The sequence below is a fragment of the Nyctereutes procyonoides genome, unplaced genomic scaffold, assembly GCF_905146905.1.
Source record: "Nyctereutes procyonoides isolate TBG_1078 unplaced genomic scaffold, NYPRO_anot_genome, whole genome shotgun sequence".
In the NCBI taxonomy this organism is placed as follows: Eukaryota; Metazoa; Chordata; class Mammalia; order Carnivora; family Canidae; genus Nyctereutes; species Nyctereutes procyonoides.
The window spans coordinates 18076892-18103950 of record NW_026575035.1 but is presented as its reverse complement, the minus strand read 5'-3'; the positions used below and the strand labels follow the sequence as shown (position 1 = coordinate 18103950).

General features: G+C 37.8%; 1 protein-coding gene across 4 annotated transcripts in view; it reads left to right on the top strand.

The window, feature by feature from the left end:
* Positions 1 to 27059, top strand: part of CHD7 (chromodomain helicase DNA binding protein 7) — a 192213-nt gene that overhangs the window by 134235 nt on the left and 30919 nt on the right. For all 4 annotated transcript variants that reach the window (XM_055318220.1, XM_055318221.1, XM_055318218.1 and 1 more), the window contains exons 7-15: positions 833 to 888; positions 7145 to 7259; positions 10753 to 10836; positions 12367 to 12504; positions 12601 to 12722; positions 13292 to 13535; positions 14681 to 14857; positions 20041 to 20184; positions 21587 to 21842. In XM_055318220.1, the coding sequence (XP_055174195.1) occupies positions 833 to 888; positions 7145 to 7259; positions 10753 to 10836; positions 12367 to 12504; positions 12601 to 12722; positions 13292 to 13535; positions 14681 to 14857; positions 20041 to 20184; positions 21587 to 21842 (1336 nt within the window). The remainder of the gene's footprint in view (positions 1 to 832; positions 889 to 7144; positions 7260 to 10752; positions 10837 to 12366; positions 12505 to 12600; positions 12723 to 13291; positions 13536 to 14680; positions 14858 to 20040; positions 20185 to 21586; positions 21843 to 27059) is intronic.

Sequence of the window (27059 nt, the reverse complement as noted above, 5' to 3'; positions counted from 1 at the left end):
ATACTATGACTTGTTTAATAGCCTAAAACCAGAAGGGGAAAAAATATTGAAAGAGATACCTAAAATATCATATGAGTGGTATCTTCTGCTGCACACACTGCAGTAGGTGGGATCAGGGGAGATGGTGTAGATAATCTCACCACCGAACTCTTGATTTGGCTGATGCATATCACGATTTTAACCTTAACCTAAATGTAGTAGTTGGAGTGTTAATTTTATTTGGCTGCTATGTGTGTGAGACATCTTGTCTGAGAGATTTTAATTGTACCACTGAGTAAAACTAAAACTGTGAATTGTGATGCACTGATATTACAGTGTAAGAACAAGGTTTAGTTTTATATGGTTTCTTGTTTAGAGTTATTAACTATATGGAGGAATAAATGTCTTTTAAATATTTTAAAACATTACAAAACCCACAATGTAAAGTTGCCATGAGGCAGCCAAAAATAATACATATGGCATTCAGGAGAGCAGTTGCTAATTGGCTGCTGCCTGAGAAAATGGTACACTTGGCGTCTACTTAACACTGTGGGTTTGGCAGAGAGCCAAATTTGGGGTCAGGTTGTTGTGAATGAAGCTGCATGTGGTTAGGGAGGAGTTAAAATGATTCATGTCTTAGAAGCTATAGCACATTGAGTAGCTTGCATGGGCCTAAGCGTGTTAGTCTTCATCTCACTGGCCTCCTACTGCTCGCAATGTGCTCATCCTTACAAGAACATCAAGCACTGCCTTTCTCGTTCCTGTTTCGTATTCCTGTGGGAGTAAATCACTACTTTTGGAATATTCTAGTAGTTGGTGTTAAGTATGTGTCTGAAATTTTCTTTTGCTGCAGAAGGACTCTGGAGAAGAGGTAGAAGTTGAGGAATTCTATGTGAAATACAAAAACTTGTAAGTAAACTGTGATTTTTTTTTCTCTTTTAATTGGGGGATATATTGTCAAAGTCCTAAATAAGGATGTAAGAAATAATTGGAAAAATGAAAAAATAATTGGGAATTGGGAGATTTGGGTATGGTTTATTTCATGCTTTGGAGGCCATTGCCAACTAACTTTTGTATCCTTGGAATTTCATAAATTTCATTTTTCTGAAAAATGTGTAATTGGTAGAAAAGTTGACTAGCTTTCTGTATAACCAAGAAATTCTTTTTAGAAGGAATACAGCCTCATACAATAATAGAAAAGTGAGTAAAATCATTTTTGCCTGTCCTTTGAGAATGAATTTTACTCTGTGAGGCCACTCTCCCTCCTCTGGCTGTGCATAGGATGCCAGGCACTTGAGATGAGATCTCCTATCAGGCGAAGGCTCTAGAAAATTATGACATCATTCACATTTTGAAATGCAGTGAGCTGTGATTTTGTTTGTTTCTGTTTAGTAGATTTGAATTGCAAAAGTTTTAAAAACTGAAGAACTCAGTGAGTTGTTATTCTTTATTGTAGATATAGGACCAGACACATCTTGATGAGGCCAAGTAGTTGTGAGGATCAGTAGTCATCCCGCTAAAGTCATCCCATCGGCGGCCTTTTTCTAGTTTAAGCAGTAGTCACAGAACAAGGACAAAAATCTTCATGGATAACATAAAAATTAAGTTTAAAAATGTCAAAGCAAGGAACTCAAACCCCATATTAATAAGTTCTAGAGTTTAAAGAGAGGCTTTTGGGAGTTGCTGTCAGAAAAGCCTAAGAACATTTACCGTACTCTTAGAAAATGAAAGCACTGGGCCCATGGTCTCCATCATTCTCCCTTGTTGCAACTGCCACAGTGTTAATAAACTAATGTAGTTTAAAGTTTTGCTCATAAGACCTTTATTGAGTGAAAAGGTGAAGAAGTCTCTTGTCAGTATTATTGTGGGAGTTCAGTGATATACAGAATACAGCAATAAAAAAATGCTCGGTTTGTATTAGATGGATGTTGTCATCATTTTGTACTTAGAGGATTATGACTGTATACATGTGGAAATTATACATATGACATGATTTCATATATAGCCATATAAGGGAAGCGTCAGCATAGGTAAGGAGGAGATATAAGTAAGCCAGAGAGAGTTCTCTGGTAGATTTATCAAATCACACACGAAGCAAGAAATTTAAGTATTGATTCCCACAAAGTGGCACCACTAGATCAGCATCCATTCAAATCAGGATGTGGAAGTGAGGGCTTGAGGTACTTGATTCATTTGTGACTAGGTCCCACTGCCAGTCCAGGAGAGACCAGTCATCCTTCATCGGTCATGCGAGATGAGGCAAATGTAGTTATAAAGAAGAAGAGCTTTTCTGTCTGATATTATTGAGTTCTAAGAGAAATTAAAATTTCCATAAAATTAACAGTTCCTGTCAACCTTTTATTTGACATAATTTTAAATTTACAGAAAAATTACAGAACTGGTATAAAGAATTCTTGTTTTCCTTTTTGTAATTGTAAAAGTATCTTCTGGAAAGATTTTTGAGATTCTTAAATGTGATAATGGTTACCAAGTGGTGATTTACTAATTCTATCACCCATTCTATATGTATTAGTTGGGTTTCCACTGTAAGGGAGAATTTGGCCTAAATCTGCTTCTTTGTAGCTGTGTAGACTTGCAATGTCTTATTTTTATTCAGTGGCCCATAATTCTTTATTATCCTATCATTATTTACTTTGCTCACATCCCAGATTTGGCCACTGGGAGCCCCTTCAGGCTGGATCCTGTTTCCTTTTGCCTTGTCCCCATCCTTCTTTGAGCACTTCCTTACTTTCTGACAGCAGAAGATATTCTAATCTCATCTTGTAAATTGTCCTGTTTAAGTCCTGGAATAGGTTATTTATCCAAAGAGACTTGGTTGTTTCTCTTGAAGAATGGCATTTAGAAACCACCGTTTTAGTACTAGGTGTGCGCATTGCTGCAGGGAAGTCAGCACTTCAGGGGCCTGTCAGTAGATAGAGCTAGGTGGGCCACCTCGTGTACATGCATGTACACACATGTGTGTAAGTATGTGTGACATGCACATACATGTTACATGTACATGCATGTGTTTATTATATATACACATCTCTGTGTACCTACCTATCTACTTACCTAACAATGATGAAAAACAATGCCTATAAAGGGGGAGGACCTTTATAACAATTGTTCTGGCTTTATTTCAACAGCACTGCAGGGTTCATTCTGTCCTTTCCCCTTCTAATGTAATGACTCCCTTCTTCAACCATGAGAAACCTGGCTCTCATTATCTCTAATATATTTGCTTATTTGTCAGTCTTAGAATATACAGGAAGTGTTTTCCAAATTACTAGACCATATTTTTGTGAAAAAGAAGCCTACCAACTATAAAGTTCATTCAGTATTTGTATGTTTATTTGAGAGAGAGAGAAAGCATGAGCAGGGGGAAGGCCAGAGGGAGAGGGAGAAGCAGACTCCTTGCTGAGCAAGGAGCACAACATGGGCTCCATTCCAGGACCCTGGGATCATGACCTAAGCCAGAGTCAGACCCTTAACCAACTGAGCCACCCAGGTGCCCCAGCTCCCCATCATTCTTGTTGATCTTATTTATTTTCTTTTTTTCAAGTTCATGAAATAATCACATGGTTCAAAAGTCAGAACTTCCACATAAGGATACTCAAAGACACATCCTTTTCCCTTTCCTTCCACCTCATTCCTACTTACCTTCTCATCAATCCCAGATTTATCCTTTCTGTAATTTTTGGTATGAACACACAGATAACATATATGTGTGTGTGTGTGTAAATATATATACATAAAATATTTTACATATAATAAAAGTATTATTTTCCCCTATTTTCTTACAAAAAATAGCAACTATCAGTACACATTTTCACTTTGCTTTTTAATAATACTGTATTTTGGCAATTATTCAATACCAAGCCATAAGGTCTTCTTCACTCTTTGTTACTGCTGTGTAGTACTCCATTTCATGGCTGTGTCATCACTCATCCAAACACATCCTGTGCATGTAAATTGCTTTTGATATTTTATAGTTATAGATAATGCTACAGTATATATTCTCATGCCTATATATTTTGAGATTGTTTTGGGCACAGTTTGAGGGTGAAATCCTAGGAATGGGATTGCTGTATTCAAAGGCAAATATATATGTAGTTCTATTAGGTATTGCCACATTCCCTTCCATAAGGGTGTGGCCCTTTGCCTTCCTACCAACAATATAAGAGACCATCTATTTCCCTACAACCTTTCAGTGTAGTATGGTAGTTTCATTTTTTGTGAGAAATTGTATTTTGCTTTAGTTTTTTTTTTTTCTTAATTTGTGAACAAGAACATCTTTTCATTAGTTTAATGGCCATTTTTATATCTTCTTTTCTGAGTTGTGTCATCATGTCCTCTGCCCATTTTTCTGTGTGATCTGTTGCAACTATGTTTTCTTAGTTTCTATTGTCCTTTGACTTTATATTTTTATTGCATTGTAAATTAAAGAAATTTTTTATGTATTTAGATTTATTAATATTTTCTCTTATTGGATATGGCATTTGAGCCATAGCTAGAAAGCTTTTCCCTACCCCCAGATTAAAGAGGAACTTGTCATGTTTTCCTCTAGTACCTGCATGGTTTCATTTTCTGTGTGTAGGTGCTTGATCTACTTGGTCTTTATTTTGGGGTATGGCATAAAGTATAGTAATATTTGGTTCCAATTTTATACTTTTCCAAATATTGTTGTTTTAGCACCATTATTAAAAAGTCCATCTTCATCCTGGCAATTTGAGATATGTTCCTTATCATGTCCTAAATTTATATGTTTATTTGGAACTATATATGTACCTTTTTTTTTTCTTTTCTTTTTTTTTTTTTTAAAGAGAGAGAGCAGGGGAAGGGCAGAGGGGGAGAGAGAGAATCTCAAGCAGGCTCTGCACTGGGCTCGATCTCATGACCTTAAGCTCTTGACCTGAGCTGAAATTAAGAGTCAGGCACTCAGCCCAGGTGCCCCTGCACCATATTTTAATCCCTTGGTCTGCCTTTCTATTCATGAGCCAGTAGCATGCTGTTTTACTTATAAAGGCTTATGGTATATTTTAATGTCTAGTATATCTAATTTCCCCTAAAAATGTTCCCTTTTTAGTTTTTTTCTGGATGTTCTTGCATGTTTATTTGTATATATGTCAGTATTAACTCACCTAACACCATAAAAATGCTTCTTTATATTTTATTTATATTTATATTGTATTACATTTACGAATTTATGATTTATGATGGTGAGTCATGCTCTCTAAAAATAAGGTTGTCTTTCTAGTCCATTCAACTCTATTTTTGTGTCTTTTAGAAGGGTTTTGAATATTTCCTTATACATTTCATACATTTGTAAATTAAATACATTGCTAAGCATTTAATGTTTGTTGATAACATAAGTGGTTTTCTCTACTGTTGTATCTTTTGATTATTGTTTGTGTAAATGGAAGCTATTGACTTCTGTATGTTAATTTTATATCCTGCTACATTGCTAAATTATTTCATTTTATTATTTGAATTAGTATTCTAATGGATTATCTAGGGTTTCCCAGCTATGCAGTCATACAGTCTGTAAATAGGGGGAGTTTTACTTCTTTCCAATTATTGCCCCCCTTGTTTTCTCTTGTCTAAGAGCATTGGCTAGTGCCTCAAGTACAATATTGAATAATAGTGGGGGTGGTGAGTATCCTTGCCTTCTTTCTGTTCTTAGTGAGAGCTGTGGTTTTTTTCCATTTAGTAAAGCAGAATCACTATCCAAAAAATTACAGCCCAGTTTACAAATGAGAGAGTGCCTATGTCCACCTCACAGCCACACCAGTGGTGCTTTTAAAGGCATGTGCTGCACCTCAGGAAAGACAAGGGTGTTGACTTACACAAATGTCTTTTTCTATCCAATAATTAGACTAGACTAGGTTATTTTTATAGTATTTGTTTCTGATAATATGCAGTAGCAGGTTGCACATTATTTATTGGAAATTGAGAAAGTACTTGAAAGTAGAAAATAAAATACTTGGAATCTTACCACCCAGAAATGATCATTATTAACATTTTGATGCATTTTCATCTAGGCTCTTTTCTCTGTGTGCATGTGTGTACAGGGTTTATATCAATTCATATCCTACAAGGTATATGTATTTAAAGTACTTATCTCCCTCAGTCAATTGTAGAAGGACTAAATTAGTCCTTACTTTTGCATATTATACTTTACATAAATATAAACGATATAATGCTTAATATCATAAGCCTTTTCCATGTCATTGATCATTTTTGACAGATTTTAGAATGGCTGCATAATTTCTAAGAGTAGTAGTACCTTGATTTTGAAATAGGCACATATTCAGCACCTTATTTATTTTTAATGTCATCACCAGAAAGAGGAATAGGAGACAGGCTATCTGGGGCAGGGAGAGAATGATGATACAAAAGAATATTGAAATAACAAACCAAAGAATGTCAAAGGTATCATAAAATGTTAACTATATACCTATGTCAAAGGGAGGGTGAGAGTGTTCAAGTTGAGGTTAGAGAGAACACCTGTGCTTGGAGCAGGCCGTGGTGAGTGTGAAGAGGAGAGGACTTGCCCAGTGCGAGGACTAGGTAGACAGTAGAGAGGGAAAAATTCACAGGGGTCCAAGAAACATCATTTCAAAGCTCCTGGAAGAATGAAGCTGGGAGGGCAGAAATTGAGCAGGGGCTGGTTGGGGTGTGGGTGTTCAGAGAGCAAGTGATGGTTCTTTTCTCTCTGATTGCTCTAGAAGGACTAGGTTAGGTTTACCAGTGCTGTTTTAAATTTGAATTCTCTTAACTTGATGGAAACCTTTTATTTCTCAATTAATGATAAAAGGCTCAAAATGTAAATTCATAATTAGGGCCACCCTGTAGTGCTAATTGTTTTGTATTGAAGTGTAATCCATTCACTTATGGAAACAGCTTGTTAGTAGGTCCTTTTCTCTTTTTAATGGGAGATAAATAAGAGAACTGGAGGCTTAGGATGGAAATTCAGGCACTATTACTGATTTTTTTTTACTGATTTTTTTTTCTTATTCTCAAACATGAATTATTGTATTGAATGTTGATCAGCAGTCTCAATAAGTAGGTAAACAGCTTATTTTGTTAATTATTTAGTTGATTTTGGGGGGGAATAATAAAATTATTTTCTACATGTTTCAAGTATATTATTTTATTCTTTTAGCTCTTATCTTCATTGTCAATGGGCATCTGTAGAAGATCTGGAAAAAGATAAGAGAATTCAGCAAAAGATCAAACGATTTAAGGCAAAGCAGGGCCAGAACAAATTCCTTTCAGAGGTATGAAATACCCAGTTAATTTTTTTAAGTAGTAACTTTCTTAAAGTGTTTGACTTTTGAATTTTAGTTTAGCAAATGGCTAAGAAAAAAAATAGTTTGCCTCATTTGGTGCTGTTACTTACATACTGGTAACTGGTTATTGCTAAAAAAAAATTTGTAAACAGGAAATTTCTCATTCTTCCTGTTGCTTAGTCTAGAAGATACTGGTCCTTATATTATGTGGAAATATGATGGTATCATTAAAATCTTGTAATGAAAGTATAGTTAGCAGATGGTGTAAAAAGTCAGTGGATAAAAGTTCTATTAAGATTTAGTGAGTTGAAGACTCTATAGTAAGTATTAAATACAGTTTCTAGAATGTCAGTTACTTCTACTAAGGAAAGTATGTGGCAGATTTCTTTTGCTCAAGTTAATACCCGATCACTAAACTCATCTTTACTAATGATGTGTGCCATGTGGTATTAGAAGTTGGTATAATGTCTTTGCCTGTCTCCCTTTATCCTAAACTATCGATGATGAAAAAGGTAACCATACCTAGGGCAGGGAAGGAAATCTGCATTTTTTAAAAGAAGTGCCAGATTTCCCCTCCAACATAACTTGATTGCATTAAAAATGCTTTTGCAGACTGCTTACTGGGGTCTCTGGACTTTTGCTCACCAATTTGGTTTCACTTACAGCCTCAAAAAGATAAAAGAGAAACCTTCACATTGAAAGATTAAACTTGCTGATTTATTAGTTTCCCTCTCCATAAAGGAGTTAACAGAATGTAAACTGCAAAGAAGTGTGAAATTTGATGCAAAATAATGCCTGTTTAACAACCTACTTCGCACCCCCACCCCTTTTTGGACATGAGGGGTGGGGATGGAAGAGTGTTCAGTACTTTTCTGTCATAAAATCCTTATAATCTCAGATGACAAGTCTGTGTTCTCCTGAAGTCTGATTTCCATGCTCCCAACAGGCAGATTGTAAAGTTTGTATTAGATGGGTGATTGGGTGGCAGTGGTTTTATTGGACATATGTCTGCATCACCACCTTTTCTGATCCGAGTATTCAGCTTCCTTGCAGTGCAGTAATTAACACTGAGGTGGATTGGAGCTATTCACATGTGACTCTTTCACCTCTTAGAGAATATTTAAATGATTTTTTTTAAAGGGCAGATTTTAAGAAAATACTTAAGATTCTATTTTTTTTTTTGTGACCTTCTTAATGAAACTGAAGTTAAGTGTTGGTGACAATTAGGCAAGTTGAAATCATTAGCTTTCTTTTAAAAAGACACCATATGTTCTTCTGACCTTTTCTTTATGGATCAATGTAGGGAGAAGGAAAGAGGGCAGTGGTAGCTTCCCCCACCCCCGCCATCTTTAAGTCCTGGTTCTGTTTATGAAATTTATTTGGACTTTGTTTGCTGGTGTCAGCTGCAGGTCAGGGATTTGTGCCTGGTCCTACCTATGTAGCCTTATCTATTTGGGTCTACCTGTGTGAATAACCTATTGCTACGGTTGAAATATATTATCTTGAGTGGTAACTTGGCAACTAGTAATCTTAAGTTTTGTCCTGAGTGGAAGTAGCTAAACTCCAGTCTGAAAAGATGATCTGAGGGCAAGCACAAAAAAGATAGCAACTCCCTTCCTCTCTTTCTCTTTTACACACAGACACATGCACACTCAGACACACACACGGACACACACGCCTTGGTTTCAGGTGTTCCATGGTGCTGCTGCTTTGGGATTTTTAATTATGACTGCTTTTGCATTCTTTGTTTCACCTTAGGCATCCTTTTAAGTCCGCTGTACTTAAATCTCTGTTCAAAGTGGAAATTGCATCCCATGCATGATGGCCCAGATTACTCTCTGGGAGAATGGACATGTTCAGGAGTAAGGTTAAGGATTTTAATTCATCAGTGAAAGCTGCCATTTAAGAAACAAGGTGTCTTAAAAGGAACTTTTATCATCAAAGTTTTAGTGGAAAGTTTTAGTGTTCATACTGTATATGAACAATGCATACATATTGTGTACCTAAACCTAGATGCTTTTGACGAAGCCAGTGCATTAATACACTAACATTTTAGATGAACATTTTGATGGATTTTTTGCACTGTTCAAAGGCATTTCTCATTTCTTCTTCATAATTTTGTGTTCCAAGGACCTAAACGACACTTTTTTTTGTTTTGTTTTTGTTTTTTTTTAAGATTTTATTTATTCATGAGAGACACAGAGAAAGGCAGAGACATAGGCAGAGGGAGAAGCAGGCTCCCTAGTGGGAGCCTGATGTAGAACTCGATCCCAGGACCCCAGGATCACAACCTGAGCCAAAGGCAGACACTCAACCACTGAGGCACTCAGATGCCCCCACACCAGATGTTTTAAATGGACACAGTAGCCCAGAGAATGTTTGCTATCCTTGTGGCCAAACAGCTTATCTTTTTAACCTGCATTTTAGAAGATATGAACAGTGTTGAAGTGACTTCTACTATGTCTTGCAGAGGCTTTTTTTTTTTTTTAAGATTTTATTTATTTATTCATGAGAAGAGGGAGAAGCGGGCTCCATGCAGGGAGCCTGATGTGGGACTCGATCCCGGGTCTCCAGGATCACACCCGGAGCTGATGGCACCCGGGCTGCCCTTGCAGAAGCTTTTTAATGCAGTTATGTTACTGATAAATTCACCTCTAGGCACACATAATAATGTTATCTTCTGTTTTCTAATTTGCCTAACTCTGACTTCTTTAAAGTATGGCATAGTCTGTAATTTCTCTTGGAGCCATATTCTGTTCTTTTATAAAGAGATGACCTTGCAAGCAAGTTAGTATTACTTTACTTCTGTAAAGATTGTTAATAACCCAATTATTTAAGCCTCATTTCTTTATTCTTTATACTTTTAGCCAGATGCTCTATATTCAGTACAAATAAATCATTAGAACACTTAGATTAACGATAAGACTATATTCAGATGAGGGTCCAGATTGATTGGCAAAGACAACCAGACACCCTAAACCGTTCACACTAAAAATAGGAAGCTCACTGGTTTCAGTATTTTTTAGCTTTGAATAGCATTCTGTAAATGATGCTATAAGGCCTCAGACAACTCCAGTAGTTATGAGACTCCAGTAGCACTTAACTTTGCATGGCTCTGAGACTTTATTGCAAGCTGTAGTTTCGAGAATGCGAAATGCATTGCATGCCATAAGCCTTTTGGATTGCTCATTAGTGAATTGTAATTTCACACTTCATTTAAAATATTCTTAAACATTCTCTCACAGTAAAAAGGTTTCACACAGTAATTAAAAGACCCGGTTAACAAAGTCTGAGAAGTCTGATTTCCTCATGGGGAATGATTTTGTTAAATTGTAGCATTTCAATTAATATAATAGAATTTGCCAAATATAAATTTTTATTTTTCTGTGGCCCCCAAAATATTATTGCCTGGTAAAAAGTGGAATAACGTTTACTCTTAGGAATTAAATGCACATTTTAACTTTTTTTTCCTTTGGTGCAGATTGAAGATGAGCTTTTTAATCCAGATTATGTGGAGGTTGACCGGATAATGGACTTTGCACGTAGCACAGATGAACGGGGAGAGGTAACAGAAGATCATTTGTATTAGGGGGCAGTGACTCAGACAGCTTATGTGTGTTTACAGAGAATGATTATGGAATCCTAGATCTGGTCCTGGTTCAGAGTGTTGGATTGTGACACACTTGGTCTAAATTTAACTGAAACTTACTATTAGTTTTATGACCTAATGCTTAGTTTGAGAGCTTTTTAAAAGAAATCAATTTTCAATACGAAACAAATACATTGGCACTTTACACAATTTCAGAATATGATCAATTAAGAATTCAGTACAGTTTGATATAAACATATTATGAAGCACAAATTTCCCATACGTAATTAAGAGTGCTCTTGTAGAAGAATGGAATTAAATGTTATTTAACATTGTACATCCATAGTGAAGTTGATGAACCTCATTGAGTGTGGTGCACAGAGGATAATGTAAAATAATTCTCTTTGTGAGTTCTTGGCATTTTCATGTTGCTTTGCAAAGCCCTGTGAGGTTGTAAAGGATGGTTGATTGGGGCAGGAAGAGTCAAGACCAGTCTAGTGCCTTCCTGACCATATTGTCTTGCTAATGATATATATGCACCCACTATGAGTTCTGTCATTCCTGGCTTCCTTGTGTAAATGAAGTTTTATATAAAAATGTTTGGAACTTACTTATCTAGTGAGATCTGCAGTGAACTCCCATGTTTTCCAGACTGTTATCATGAAGTCTATGATGCTTCTGTATCTATAATGTGATATTTACTTTTCTAGTTTTACTTAGCTGTACTTAAAAGAAGATTGTTTTATTGCATACTTACACAGTACAGTGAATGTTTTTAATATCACAGCAAGGTCAGTGTGCTTTAGTCTTGAAGTGAAGATTGACAGACTCAAGTATTTTTTAGAGGAAAGATAAGGGAAATCCTGTTGATCTGCATTACCCAAAATATTTTTTCTCTGATATACTAGAGCTCAAACACTTTATGTATGTATGTATGTATGTAATCTGTACACCCGGCGTGGGGCTCAGACTTACAACGTTGAGATCAAGAGTCGCATGCTCTTCCGACTGAGCCAGCCAGGTGCCCCTCACACACTTTATTTTAAAGCGATTAGATACAAATAATACCTCTCTTTAAGAAAAAGGCAGAGATACTAATACAGACTTGTTTCTTATTCTTTAAGAAACTAATTATATAAATGTATTATAATGATTTACCATATAAGTCTGAATCAGTCATCTATTAAATGATTTGCACAGATAGGAATAAGGCTTAAATTCGGCTGTGTTACTAACGATTTCTTTATATTTTTGGCTTTTGAGCATAGCAATGAATTTAAGTAAAAGTTAGCTTATTATGATGATACCCAGTAATATTATTTCTAGTTTACACTTGATACTATTAACTGGGATGACTGTGTAACAATTATAGTTTTAAATAAACTTCTACCAACTCAGTTCTTACTGTTGCTGAGGTGTAGTGTCTATCAATAAGTAATGTATATGTGTATATAGATACATTTCGATCAAATGAATCCAATTCTAATTTATTTAAACCTGGCCCAGCCTGTGACTCACTACCTGGTGAAGTGGTGCTCCCTGCCTTATGAAGACAGCACGTGGGAGCTAAGGCAGGACATAGATCAAGCGAAGATTGAAGAATTTGAGAAACTAATGTCCAGGGAGCCAGAAACAGAGCGTGTGGTAAGACTTGGCTAATGGTGAAGGATTTAATTTGAAAATAGCATAGTGGTGTGGTCTTGGAGAAACCACTAATGGGATTTACTATATTTGAAACAGGAGCGACCTCCTGCTGATGATTGGAAGAAATCGGAGAGTTCCAGGGAGTACAAAAACAATAACAAACTCAGGGAATACCAGTTGGAGGGAGTAAACTGGCTACTTTTCAATTGGTACAACATGTACGTAAAGCATGTTTTTCTTCACTTTTAAGAAGACCTATAGCTTCCTGTGTAGTCATTGAAAATACTAATCAAATAATGTCACACTTTAATCTCTAACCAGAATTATGAGAAACAGCCAGGAATGGAAATATGATTAATTTTCATCCCACAAACATTAATGGATAGATAATAATGGAAGTATGCTTAAATAATTTTTATGTCCTAGAGCACTTTGTTTGAATATGTATTTTGTTGAAAAAGAAATGTATTTTGTTGACTCTAAAAGAACATTTGAGGGCAGCCCGGGTGGCTCAGCGGTTTAGCACCGCCTTCAGCCCAGGGTGTGATCCTGGTGACCCAGGATTGAGTCCCATGTCAGGTTCCCCGCATGGAGTCTGCTTCTCCCTCTGCCTGTGTCTCTGCCTCTCTCTCTCTGTGTCTCTCATGAATAAATAAATAAAATCTTAAAAAAGAAAAAGAACATTTGAGATATGCATTTGTGACTATCATGTATATATTTTGTGAAAAGAGAGCAAAATATCTAACATCTGTACTTACTAAACTTTTGTTTCACTTCCTTCCCAAAGGCGAAACTGCATTTTAGCAGATGAAATGGGTTTGGGAAAGACTATCCAGTCCATTACATTTCTCTATGAGATATATTTGAAAGGAATCCATGGCCCTTTCTTAGTAATTGCCCCATTGTCCACAATCCCCAACTGGGAAAGGGAATTCCGTACCTGGACAGAGTTGAACGTGGTTGTGTATCATGGGAGTCAAGCTAGTCGTCGGACCATTCAGTCGTATGAAATGTACTTCAAAGATCCCCAGGTAAAGCATCTTGAGTGGTATGCTCTGTACCTATCATGTACATTTCAAGTTATTAGGTATTAAAATGGACTCACATGTTTGGGGAGAAGGTCTAGATTTTACAAAATTGAGAAATTGCTTCAGATTTCTTACCCAATTGTGTTATATTTTCCTATCTTATAAATACAGCTAATTTTTTTTACAACCTTTGGTCATTCTGATTATTTGATAAGAATGAATGAAATATTTTTACCTTGGGTGACTATGGAAAATCATTTAATGTGCTGATACACTAATTGGTTTTATTTTGCAAACCTAAGGAAAAGCTAAATAAAAAATGGTGTTCTTAAATGTAAGTGGAAAAATTATTTTGTTAAACTATTATATTACTAGAAGTAAAAATTTATTGGACATGCAGTGTTTGTGTGAAACACACCCAAAGGGAAGAACTTCTCCTTTGACTCTTTGTAGCACTTGGGATGATTTTTGACTTTTGTTAGCTGTATACAGTTATTCTATGATACTGACAGTGAAACATCATAAATGAGAAGGAAGAAGAGTATGTGCTAAAATAATTGTAAGCTACAGGTGGTAAGTAAAAATCCTATAACTGGAAATAGGACAGAGTTTTGTTATATGTTTGCTTTGAATATAAAATCTGACCTATGATTAAATACTTCAAGGAGAAAAATATCGAAATCTATTTTGGTGTTTAACTCTAGATTTGAGAGATTGTTAAAAGTTCTATCCTAGGTGAATGTTTTTTCATTTTAGCACTTCAAAAGAAATGTTACAAAAGTTAAAAAAAAAAAGTAAAAGATTTTAAACAGTAAACAAATTTTTATATACTATAGTATATAATCTTTCAGCTTTTCACCTTTTTGGGGTCTCTAGGATATAATTAGAATGGCCACACTTAGTGGCACTTTACTACATATGATCTGTGGAGAAATTGGATCGGAAACTTTACTAATGATTTTCAAACTTCCTTGAAAAAAGAAAGGTTTTTAAAGCTCCCCTGCAAAATAACCTTGAAAACAAAAATGCAACTTGTTACTAAAATAAAAGATGTCCCCAAAAGATAAATATATCCATTTTATGCTACTTTTTAATCAAAGTTCATGTAATCTCTAATGCTAAATAATAATTTAGAACCATTCTTGTAGGGTCGAGTGATAAAGGGGTCCTATAAGTTTCATGCCATCATCACTACATTTGAGATGATTTTGACGGATTGTCCTGAGCTGCGGAATATTCCATGGCGCTGTGTCGTCATTGATGAAGCCCATAGGCTGAAGAATAGGAACTGCAAGCTGCTGGAGGGGCTCAAGATGATGGACTTGGTCAGTGATCATATTGATGATTCCATTGAACCCGCACAGAATCGTTACCGACTCAGTATTCTCACTGCTCTGAATTTGACTGATACCTGTGTAGGGTGTTTCCAAAGTCTGTCAAATACCATGATATGTCCTCCTGAGCTTTCAGTTTCTCCGAAGTTATGGCTGTTCTTGATTCTGACATTGTTGGCTGGTGTCTTTGCACAATTGTATTACAGTAAGGTATAGTCAGGATATTTTCGCTGAGATGGATTATGAGTATTTGATTTTCCCTTTTGTTTATAAATACTGCCATTTCATAAACTGTGGGCCAGGCTTTGGCCCAGTGATGATAATGAAGTTATATTCCAGGGCTCAACAGTTTTGGCACATTGAATCCAGTAGGACTTGTAGAGTCAAGTTCTTCATATGGATTAATACCTGGAATTGGTCAAGTTCACACAGACACTTAGAAGTTTGGGGGGCATTTACAAGACCTTGGATTTGATCTGGAGTTGTAGACCATACCTCCTCCATACTCTCATACTCTCTCTGCTTCCTAAGAGGTGGTCAGGTTTTTCTTTTTTCTTTTTTCTTTTTTTTTTTTTTTTTTTGGTCAGGTTTTTCTGAATAGATTTTTCTACATTTTTTTCAGTGGGGGTGTTATGGGATAATGTATTATAGAGGTGGTAGGATTTTATTGATTTTCTGTTCCATGCTTCTGTGTATATGGTTTCCTAGCAGAAATTATTACATGACTTCAGTCATCCTCAGACTTCTTTGTTCTCTGTAGTTTGCAAAGTGGGTTTTGATCACTTGTTTTCATTTTTAATGTACATTTTAAAACCTATGTTATTGTCATTCAGTATGTCTTGGATGTTTTGCTGAGTTTTTAAAAAGTGCAAAAGATTTAAAAAATCTCTTTGATGTTGCCTTTTGTAGATTAATATGATCTCTTGTTAATTGAGAGTTTGACTTGGGAAGAACATTCTATACGTTCATGACTATAAATTTATTTACTGAAGAGTGGTACTACCAAAAAGAACACTTAAAAGCTTTCTGTTGCAGCTGCTTCTTTGAAGCAATTTCTTTTATTCATTAGCCAGCAGTTCTTTTAATTAAAAGCAAACAAAATCCAGTTTTGTTTAATGGAATAAGTTTGACTGAATTATTCTATTAAGTATGGGATTTCCGGGGAACCTGGGTGGCTCAGTTGGTTAAGCGATTGCCTTCAGCTCAGGTCATGATCCCAGGGTCCTGAGATCGAGCCCCAAGTCAGGCTCCCTGCTCAGTGGGGAACCTGCTTCTCCCTCTCTGCCCCTCCCCCTTACTTGGTGTTCACTTGTGCACTCTCTCTCAAATAAATAAGTACAATCTTTATATTAAGTATGGAATTTCCATCCTAAGACGTTTCTCATAACCAGTTTATATTATTTGGTGACCAATCCAAAAAAGAAATTAAAATACTTAGAAATAATGAATAGTCTTGAAGACCTAGGTAAGCACATGGAAAAGAGAAACTGAGACTGTATTTGCTCTCTCCATGCAATACTTTAGCATTACATTGAAGTAAACTGGTATTTGCAGGCAAATGCGAGTGTTCATGAAGTACCTACCTACCTACATTTTCCAAGTAGGGACCCATCTTCACAGTGGTCCACGTAAAAGACAGCTAGAGTACCACTTTCTGAAGGCTTAAATAGTCACCTGAGTTTATCTGAGTTGTTTCCTATTATTAGTTTATGTGCTACCAAGCAGTTGATTCTAACTGCAAAACTGTCCTCCACTGGTGCATACAGATTAGTTAAATGCTGTCAACATCCTACAATGTAATTGTAATCGGGAGACTTGAAAGGATTTTCTGTTGTTTATAGTAACACTTCATTAATGGATTAGAATCTCTTAGCCAGATAATTTTTCTGTTACATATTGCAATGTTCCCTAATTATTTTTCACGTAACAGCCCATATAGAAAGTCATAATATTCTAGATACACCATTACGCCATGTCATAGTGGGACAAAGCTGAGAATGCTGCCCACTGCTATAATGGACCAGCCCTGGGATCCTGACTCTCAGCCCTCCTGGTCATCTCAAGGACTCACATACCTGTTACTCATTCTTGGTTCACTCACTAGGAATCTCTGATAAGCAAATGAAACACAATAATTGTTTTTCTGATGATCAAGAATCTTTCTTGAAAGAGGTTTTCTAGATGGAATACAGCACCATTGTTCAGAATTAGAATGCATTTGTATTTGTCTAGTTCTGAACAACTAAAGGTTGGCCTTTAAATTCTTATTTACAGTAAACCTTATGATGATGACTTACACAGTGGCCACTTTTTATTCTTGTTTCTTAGAATAAATCACAGTGAAAATAACGAGCAGTAAGTTTATCCAGCTATGTAGCAGGTCAGAGGGAACTGCTGTTTCCTGCACTAGACTCAGTACAAAGGTATACTTGATGAGGATTGTGTTCCAAGTGCATTCTCAGAAAGCGAAGACCACTGAGTGTCTTTAGCTCTCCCATCACAAAAGGAAATGCTCACGAAAATGATTTGTAGAGGGTCATTTATGGTCTTCACCATCCTCCACAGAACTCTGGAAAACCAAGCCATCTCCTTGCCCCTCATTGACAAGGAGGGGATTCTCTGGAGGGGGTAAAAGTTCTTCATTGATTCTGTCATCTTGTCTTTCATTGTCAAGCCTCACACAAATTAAAGAGTCTGCTGAAATGAAATTAAATGCTCATCACTCCATCAGAGCTAAAAAGAATGGTAATGTTTTCAAGCCAAAAGCATATTTGCTGGCATAGCAAATATGAGCTTGGAGATGATAAGCTTACTGGCCCAAGTCTCTTATATGATGTTTTGTGATACTGTGTGTATTAATCAGTTGGTCTTTCACAGTTACTTTCAAGTGGAAACCTGGTTTTATCCGGCTAGACTACTCGTATGTAACCTTATAAAAGTGTCACGTGTGTAACCATTTGGCATAACTGGCTTTAAACAGTCCTTGAGGGAATGTAGAATAAAAAAGGAGTCCCTTCCAGGGCTCCTGAGTAGCTCAGTTGGCTAAGTGTTTGACTCTTGATCTCAGAATTGTGAGTTCAAGCCCCATGTTGAACTTAAAAAAAAAAAAAAGGATACATTTACTTTGAAATGAATAAGTTAAAAGGCTTTTTCTATGGTATTTGTTTAAAGGTTAGGATTTAGCTCAATCATTAGGGATATGAGAAAACTAGGAGACAATCTTTAGTATCAGTATAGCTCTTTCATGAGTCTGTGACAGCTTAAAAAATTCTTGGATAAAGTAATTCAGAACTTAAGCATATCAGGGACTGTAGCCCATGTTACCCACCCATATGGTTAGATATTAGCAAACCTTTTTTTTTTTTTTTTTTTTTTTTTTAAGAGAGGAAGAAGGGAGAGGAGAGGGGTTGAAGGATCAGGAGAGAGAGAGGAATATCAAACAGACACCATGCCCCAGCGTGGAACCCAACATGGGCCTCAATCTCACTACCCTGAGATCATGACCTGAGCTGAAATCAAGAGTCGGACCCTTAACTGAGCCAACCAGGTGCTGCCCCTATATTAGAAAATCTTGAACTGATTTCCCAACTCCTTTCACATTATGAATTTAATAAATAAATCCCAAGATGATGGTGGTCTGTGTATCTTCCTGAGAGACATCTTTATTCAAAAGGGAGAAAAGGAGAATAAAAACAAACTGAACTGCTTTACTTCACTTTCAAAGAACTTCATTGAGGGGATCCCTGGGTGGCTCAGTGGTTTAGCGCCTGCCTTTGGCCCAGGGCGCGATCCTGGAGTCCCGGGATCGAGTCCCGCGTCGGGCTCCTGGCATGGAGCCTGCTTCTCCCTCTGCCTATGTCTCTGCCTGTCTCTCTCTCTCTCTCTCTCTCTCTCTCTCTCTCTCTCTCTCTCTCTATGTCTATCATAAATAAATAAATAAATCTTTAAAAAAAAAGAAGTTCATTGACATATAAGACATGGTAGATATGATGAAAATTAGCACGTCCCTAGTTACATCATTTATCTAGTATTTACTGAGCATATACTCTGCTTGGCAGCCAAGTTTGTGTCAGATTTCACGTTAGGTCAGAATAATTGCTTTTGAACCTACTAGAAGGTAGGATCACTTTCTGAAATAGTTTTATTTGCTGGACTATGTACCAAACAAAAAATTAAATAATAAGACCCTTAAGATTAAAAAACTCATATCATTAAAATTGGTCACTGAGAAATAGCCCCACTATGTTGGATATATAAAATACAAAGACAAGGGTACAGATAGATGCATAAGGAAAACTGGAGAAACAGCTCGTAAACAGGAAGAATTATTTTAAAGAAATACCTAATTGGTTCAAAGAAACAAAGTTAGAAATAGCTCCTGCTTTAAGAAAAAAAAAGTGATTGTGGTATTTAAAACCAAGCTGACCTCTTTGCTAGTTTGAAATTTTTGCAGAACAAAATAGTTTTTCATATGCTTTTGCATGTAGAAGAACTTCTTTTGTGTCTGAAGTGAGTCATGCAGGAAGCAGATGGGGAGAAGAGCCCCGATGATGTAGAGAACAGAAAGAAGCATGTGAGCTTTCTCTGAGTCTAGGGATTTTGGGAAAAAAACTTTCGTGGAGAAAAAAAGCATTGGGACTTGGGAGACTTGCAAAGCCATGGCACTAAAATGTTGACCTAATAACCCTGGAAAGAAATGAAATGGCAAGACATGTTTGCAAGGTCTGCAGCATTCTAGAGGACCCACACCACAGATCTGTCTGAAGCAGGGTCCGTGTTTTTGTTTTGTTCTGCCTTTGTTTCCGCTACCCGCAGTTTACGTATGGTGGATGCTGAGTTGGCATGAACGAGAAGTAGGAAAATGGATATCTAGAGAGAGGCTTTTTTGTTTTTTGTTTTTTAAGATTTTATTTACTTGAGAGAGCATGTGCAAGGCAGATGGGGAGGGGAGGGCATGTGGGACAGAGGGTAAGAATCTCAATCAGACTCTGAGCTAAGCACAGAGCCCATCTGGGGGCCCAATCCCACAACCCTGAGATTATGACCTGAGCCAAAACCAAGAGTTGGACACTCAACCCACTGAGCCACCCAGATGCCCCAGGAGAGCGAGGCTTTCATTTTAATAAACTGTTTTTGTTAGGATTTGATCAGTTGCTTTCCTTGTGTTCCTATAGGAACACAAAGTGCTGCTGACAGGGACCCCACTACAGAACACTGTGGAAGAGCTCTTCAGCTTGCTTCATTTCTTGGAACCAAGTCGCTTCCCTTCAGAAACCACCTTTATGCAAGAATTTGGTGATCTGAAAACAGAAGAACAGGTACTTATCACATCTACTTTGTACTTTAGTCATATAATTTTAAGATTAACCCATGAGATAAATGACAAAGCATTGCTATTTAGCTTTTTAAGAATATAAATTATAAGAGCTTTTTCTCACCTACTTAGTTAAGTGAGCTTTATATCTCCTCTCCTTGGACATTCTGGGTCTTTGTTATGGAAGGTTTTCTTGTTTTGTTGTCTGTTTACCCTCATGAGGGGCTGTTGAGATCTGTTGGGAGAGGTTACTTACCTGTTCATGTAATTCTCATAGACTGCCATGCTATTCGGGTAAATGATTTTGCTGTGTATACTTTTGACCACAGTGTTAGAAGCCATGGAAATTATAGTTATTTGCCTCATAGAGTTTTGAAATTCTAGTCTTATTTCTTGGCTATGTATACTTGGTCATATTGCTTACTTTTCTGAGTCTACATGTTTTCATTTAAACTACCCCCACAGGGATCCCTGGGTGGCTCAGCAGTTCAGCGCCTGCCTTTGGCCCAGGGCGCGATCCTGGAGTCCTGGGATTGAATCCCACGTCGGGCTCCTGGCATGGAGCCTGCTTCTCCCTCCTCCTGTGTCTCTGCCTCTCTCTCTCTCTCTCTATGTCTATCATAGAATAAATAAATCTTTAAAAAAATAAAAAATAAAAAAATAAACTACCCCTACAGGATTTCTGTGAGAAGTGAGGTATTGTATATGAAAAGCAGTTAATTATTTTATACATCCTAAGAGTTCTGTGGTATTTATTGTTATACTGTATTTGAAACAGAGATGGAGATACACTTGCAATCTTAGTCTTTATGTCCTCCCCTTCACCCCTCCATAATTTATTGTCTAAAGCCTCTTAGTTTAGTTGAGTGAACTCTGTTTTGTTTTGGTTTTGCTTTTCCTAAAATAAAAACTGTCTTGTGTGCTGTATATCCAAATGCCAATCAACAGAAACGAGAACCAGAGAGACCTCTCTGCCTTCCTATTGGTGGAGGGAGTAGGTAACACCTGGCCTACTCGTTCTCTTAGCTTTTTCTAGAAGGGAAGGGAACTGAGGCATAACACTCCATGACATCACCTCTTCCTTCTCCCTCATCATCCCTGTGGCTTAAGACAAACAGAAGGGAAGCTCAGTGAATAAATTGGGTTCTTTTCTGCTGTGTGCTTGTCAGGCCTTTGGCTTTTCAGGCTCTCAGGTAGCTGAAATAGGCCATTTAACCTGGACTCATTCAACCTTCATACTCTTCTGTCATGAAAGCTGAGAGATTAGTGCCTTCATACCCTTACTGGGCTTTGACAAGTGAAAACCAATGGTAAATGAATAGCATAATCATGATTTTTTACATTAGAATATGTTTCAGCATGCAAGCGAATCATGATTCCAGTATTTACTTAAGGTCCTTTTTTAGGTGCAAAAACTCCAGGCTATTCTAAAGCCAATGATGTTGCGACGTCTCAAGGAGGATGTAGAAAAGAACTTGGCCCCCAAAGAAGAAACTATTATTGAAGTTGAGCTAACAAACATTCAGAAGAAATATTACCGAGCCATCCTTGAGAAGAATTTCACATTTCTTTCCAAAGGTGGTGGTCAAGCTAATGTACCTAACCTTTTAAACACTATGATGGAGTTACGGAAGTGCTGCAATCATCCATACCTTATTAACGGTAAGCCTATGCACCAGCGAATGTGTTTAAATGACAGAGCTCCAGAAGTCCTGTTTGTCCTCCAGACAGGGGACTTGATGGTTTGTGGTCATTACTGGATCCTGTCATCTCAACGTGGGTTTCACCAGCTTCCTGTTCTTCGTGATGCCTGCTTCTGTGGTGGCTACAGGCAAGGGACCATTGCACCTGCTGATCCCTGCAGCAGCAGGACCTCAGCTCGCTGTTCTCCTACTTCCCTGACTCTGTGTCTTACCCCTTGGAAGGAGGTGTGGGTGCTCATACCTAAAAATCACCAACAGTGCTCATAGTTAAAGAGAGATTAGCCTCAGCAGAGACTTTCGTGCTGTGTGTGTGTGTGTGTGTGTGTGTGTGTGTGTGTGTGTGTAAATCAGAGAAGTTAAAGAGGAACTGGTGCGAGAAGGCAGCTGGCAGCTGTCTGCAGGAAATTTCAGTCTAGAGACCTTTAGGACCTATTCCCTAAGAATGAGAGATCATTCAAAAACTTTGCTAACAGTTTGTTTCTGTTACTGATGAATACTTTACAGTCTTCCTGTTTTCTTAACTAAATTGATAGTGTCCTGTAACTGATTTGAGTAAAAACCTGTATTATGTACTTCCGAAAATCATTAAAGGGATAAATATGGCATACATGTGATATGTGGGACATTGGAGGATATGAGAGCCTTCAGGTTTGTCAGGGATGGGAATTAGAGAAGCCACAGAGAAAGCAATTGAGACAAGCCTGTGGGGGTGGGAAGGGGTTTGCCAGTCAAGGGCAGAAAAGAGAAGGGCATTTAGGCTGATGTAATAACATGAGCAAAGACAAAGAAGCAGGAAAACAAAGGGGGAACTTGCCCAAAGTATAAAGCCCATGTAAGAAGCAGTGGGACAGGGAACCTGAGGCACACAGTGGCCCCAGCTATGGAAAGGCTTCGAGGCTAGGTCATGGAATTTGGCTTTTGTCTGCAGACAGTGGAGAACCATGGCTAGTGTTTGAGCTGAGAAATGATTCAGGATGATTGATCTGGCAACATCATATAAAACAGATGGGAGGGAGCGGGGAAAGACCTGCTAGAAGGCTCTTGCTGCCTGCCCTGCTGGCCGGAGTTAATATGGGTTAAAGAAAGGTGATGGCCAGCTGAGTTGGGGTGTTTGTGTGTGATTGCAAATGGCCGGCAACGCCATTAGGTTCCTTTCTAGGTGAGTAGGAACAAAGCTTAGTTTTGTCTTTATCACAATCCATGAAGTTCAGAGGCAACTAATTTAAAGAATTCCTGACCTCCACTCCCCGCCCCCATTCGTGACATACACACCTGTCAGGCATCTCAGACCCCCATGTTCCTGTTATTAAATGACAGAATGGTCCACACCTGCAAGACTGTCTCAGCGTAGCACCTGAGCTCATTGTTGTGGTGTGACATCGATGAATTTCCTTTTCAGACTTTGTGCTTTTAGCTTTGTCTTCTAAAGAGAGTATCGTGTGTGATAATTATATGTTTAATGCTGCCAGCCTACTAATCACTGGGTGTTTAAGAGCCTATAAGGCCATTATTGTGAGTGTTGACCTGTCTATTCCTGAGGTGAGGAGGTGGAGTTGGGGCTTAGGGTGACTGATGGTGTGAGTAAAGCACAGTACGTGTGTGACAGATGCACACTTTTGCATTTAATATCTGGTGAAAAGAAAATGAGGAATAGTAGCCTCCAAGGGGCACAGGAGGACACTCACAAAAGAGCTTAAATGCTGCCAGCAGGATGTGTGTGAAAGGGTTGACCTCAGTGATAGTTGTTAGATACCCGCTTGCAGCTCTCTCAAGTTTACCTGGTCTGCTTACGTGCTCATTACATGCATTGAACATTCAGGGGAGGAGTCGTCTCTTCCTTGGCTGATTGCTCTTCAGGGTCATCTTATATAATTCATTGTTGACCATGAGTTTTTTAGGATTTCTAAAATTTGGGTCTGTGGCAGTTGTCCTAGTTGGTCACACCTTGGGGTCAGTGTTCTGTGCCTACAGGTTATGAAGAATCTGTTAAGCAGTGCGTCTTTATATACCTCTATGCTGAAAAGCTGAAAGTATATACACACACAGTAGGCGTTACAACTGCCTGGGTAACTCATGTGGATGTTGGGTTTCACTGAGGTTGCTCTATGGCCAGTACCTCCCATTTTCATCCACAATCTGGAGTAGAAGGTATACTGATGGGCTGCCACCTCTACACATGTAACTGAGCTGATTCAAGGAAGTTTTCAGTGTTGAAGTTTAAATCGAAATTCCTATTGGTGGTGGCAGAGTCAAGCAGCCCCCATCAAGCTAAAGTTCAATTCAGGAAAGCATAACATTTTGGTAATTGTGGAAAGTAGAAGCAACTATATGCATAAGTTGGTGACATATGGTGTAATATAAGTAAAGCAGAAGGAAGAAAATTAGAAAGGATGGTAGAACACAAACTGAGTAATATTTTAAATGTGGGTTGATATCTTAAGTGCTTAGCGCAGTGTTTGGGGGTGCACTGTGAGTACTGGCTAATTGCTACTACTTGTTGCTTTATTAGATCAGAGTAGCAGGTAACTGGGAAACATAAATGCAGTTACAGTTACTGGCCCCAGCCTCAAGACAGTGGAACGTCCAGTTTTAGGTTCCCTATATGAGAGTACAAATAATGTTGAAAACTTGGTCAAGGTCCCCTAATGGTTAGGAGTGACATCAGGGTCATTTGTTGTCGTTGTTGGGGATCTGAGCAGCACAGAGAAGAATAGGCAGAAAGGGATCCCTGGGTGGCAGCAGTTGAACGCTTGCCTTTGGCCTAGGACGTGATCCTGGAGTCCCAGGATCGAGTCCCACATCAGGCTCCCTGCATGGAGCCTGCTTCTCCCTCTGCCTATGTCTCTGCCTCTCTCTCTGTGTCTCTCATGAATACATAAATAAAATCTTTAAAAAAAAAAAAAGAATAGGCAGAAAGAAAATAAGCTGAAGCTTGCATGATGGGATGAATTTCAGATAAATAATCCTAACTTTTATTTTGGTAATCTTTGAAAGAAAATTATTTCTTGTTTGTGGCTGGATGACGTTGGCCAGATAATAATTTCTTGTTATAGCTAGCTACCATCGCAGGTACTGTTTTCATAGTGGCCATCTGTTTAAGTCAGATTTCCACACTCGCTTCAAGTGAGTACACACTCGTTTCAATTTGTCTTTGAGACACACACACATTTTGAAATGTAGCATGAATAGTACTTTAATTTAGGGCAGTGTCAACAAAGTATTTTGGCTTATCATAACCTATTTCCAGCTAATTTTCAGATTGATATTTGCAAATCTAGCATCAAGATAAATGGTAAATTGGGCAGTTCGGCTGTGATGTTGGAAGGTAGAAATTGCTTTCTTCTCAATACGTTCACCACCCTTCTTTCCTACATTCTGGCTATAATAAATATAGTGCTACAGGAATCATATAGGAAATATGTTTGCTAATATTTTTAAAACTGCCTGCACTTTAAGAACCTTGAATTCAGGGCAGCCTGGGTGGCTCAGTGGTTTAGCGCCTGCCTTCGGCCCAGGGCGTGATCCTGGAGACTCGGGATCGAGTCCCACATTGGGCTCCCTGCATGGAGCCTGCTTCTCCCTCTGCCTGTGTCTCTGCCTCTCTCTCTCTCTCTGTATCTCTCATGAATAAATAAATAAAATCTTTAAAAAAAAAACAAAACACCTTGAATTCATAACAAAGAGCTGGATTGATAAATTCAGCTGTAGCTTTTGTCAGGTAGTAACAAATGTATTTTAATTTTGACTATTCTTTATAAGATGAGAAATCATTAGTAGCAATCAAAAAGCAAGAAAGTTATTTTCTCATCTCTGAATAAAGTTAAAGTGAAAAAAATTCTCTGCTAATTTGAGAAATTATTTGTATTTTCAGTTTTTTAATAATTATTCAATTGTCTTTTACTTATCTTGTCAAAATGATTATTTCATTTGTGAAAAATATTCATTGGTCCTTAGCTTGTTTTATTTATTTTTTTTCTTAGCTTGTTTTAAACCAATATACTATATTTTGATTCTGAGTTATAATTTTCATATAGACAAAAAAAAATAGCCGAATACCAGGAGCTAAATCTATTTCTGAATTGTAAAGAGCTTATACTATATTGCACAAGAACAAACTTTTAAAAAAGACCTAATGTAAGACACAGATTAAATCTATTTCTCTTGTTTCCTGATGGCTGTCTTGTCCTGCATCCAGGACCTAGATTTCTAAATTTTATGTTTTGAAAAATATTATTCAACTTTATTCAAGAACATTCTGTCATCAGGGACATTCCTGCTGATGCGCTTCAACAACATTTTGTTTTTACAAAATGTAAAAAGATTTTTTTTTTAATTTTTATTTTTATTTTAATTTATGATAGTCACGGAGACAGAGAGGCAGAGACACAGGCAGAGGGAGAAGCAGGCTCCATGCACCGGGAGCCCGACGTGGGACCCGATCCCGGGTCTCCAGGATCGCGCCCTGGGCCAAAGGCAGGCGCCAAACCGCTGCGCCACCCAGGGATCCCAAAAAAGGTTTTTATAAAACCTTTCCCCCTTTTTCCCCCACTTAGAGAAGAGCTTCTGATTCATGTGGAAAAGGTAGTGAGGGACTAACCATTCTGACCCAGGTGGCATTTTCAGCCAAGCCCCCTTCTTCACAAGTGACAGTGTGCTTTGCTGAGGCCTTAGTGCCTGGGTAAGGGCATAAAGCAACTTTAATCTGATCTCAGTAAGATTCTCTGTTGTAATAATTAACAAGCTGTATTTCTGCATATGACCATGCCATAACTTAATTTGCGCAAGTGCTGTTAGAGTGGAAATAGGATGGCACTTTTCTTACTTACACTGCTGCTTGTGGAAGTTCTGTCCTAGAGGCCATGAGGGTCTAACTCACCTAACTTTTAAGCCCCCTTTGAGATTTATCATACTCATCACATGTATTGTTAGTTCACACGTTTAAACCCCGTGCTAAGAAGAGTAGTTTACACTTTCTGGGAGAGTCGAAGGCTGGGAACCAATCCCATTAGGTGGATTTGTTTGTATTTTCCAAAGAATAGGTGACCCTACCCCCCATCCTTAGGGAGAGGCGCTGAGCACAGCAGCCCTGGCCGATTAACTCCAGGGATGGGAGGTGGCCAGACTGGTGCCGTCTAATTCTAGCTAAGCCACCTAAGTAGTTGAAGGAAGCTTAGCC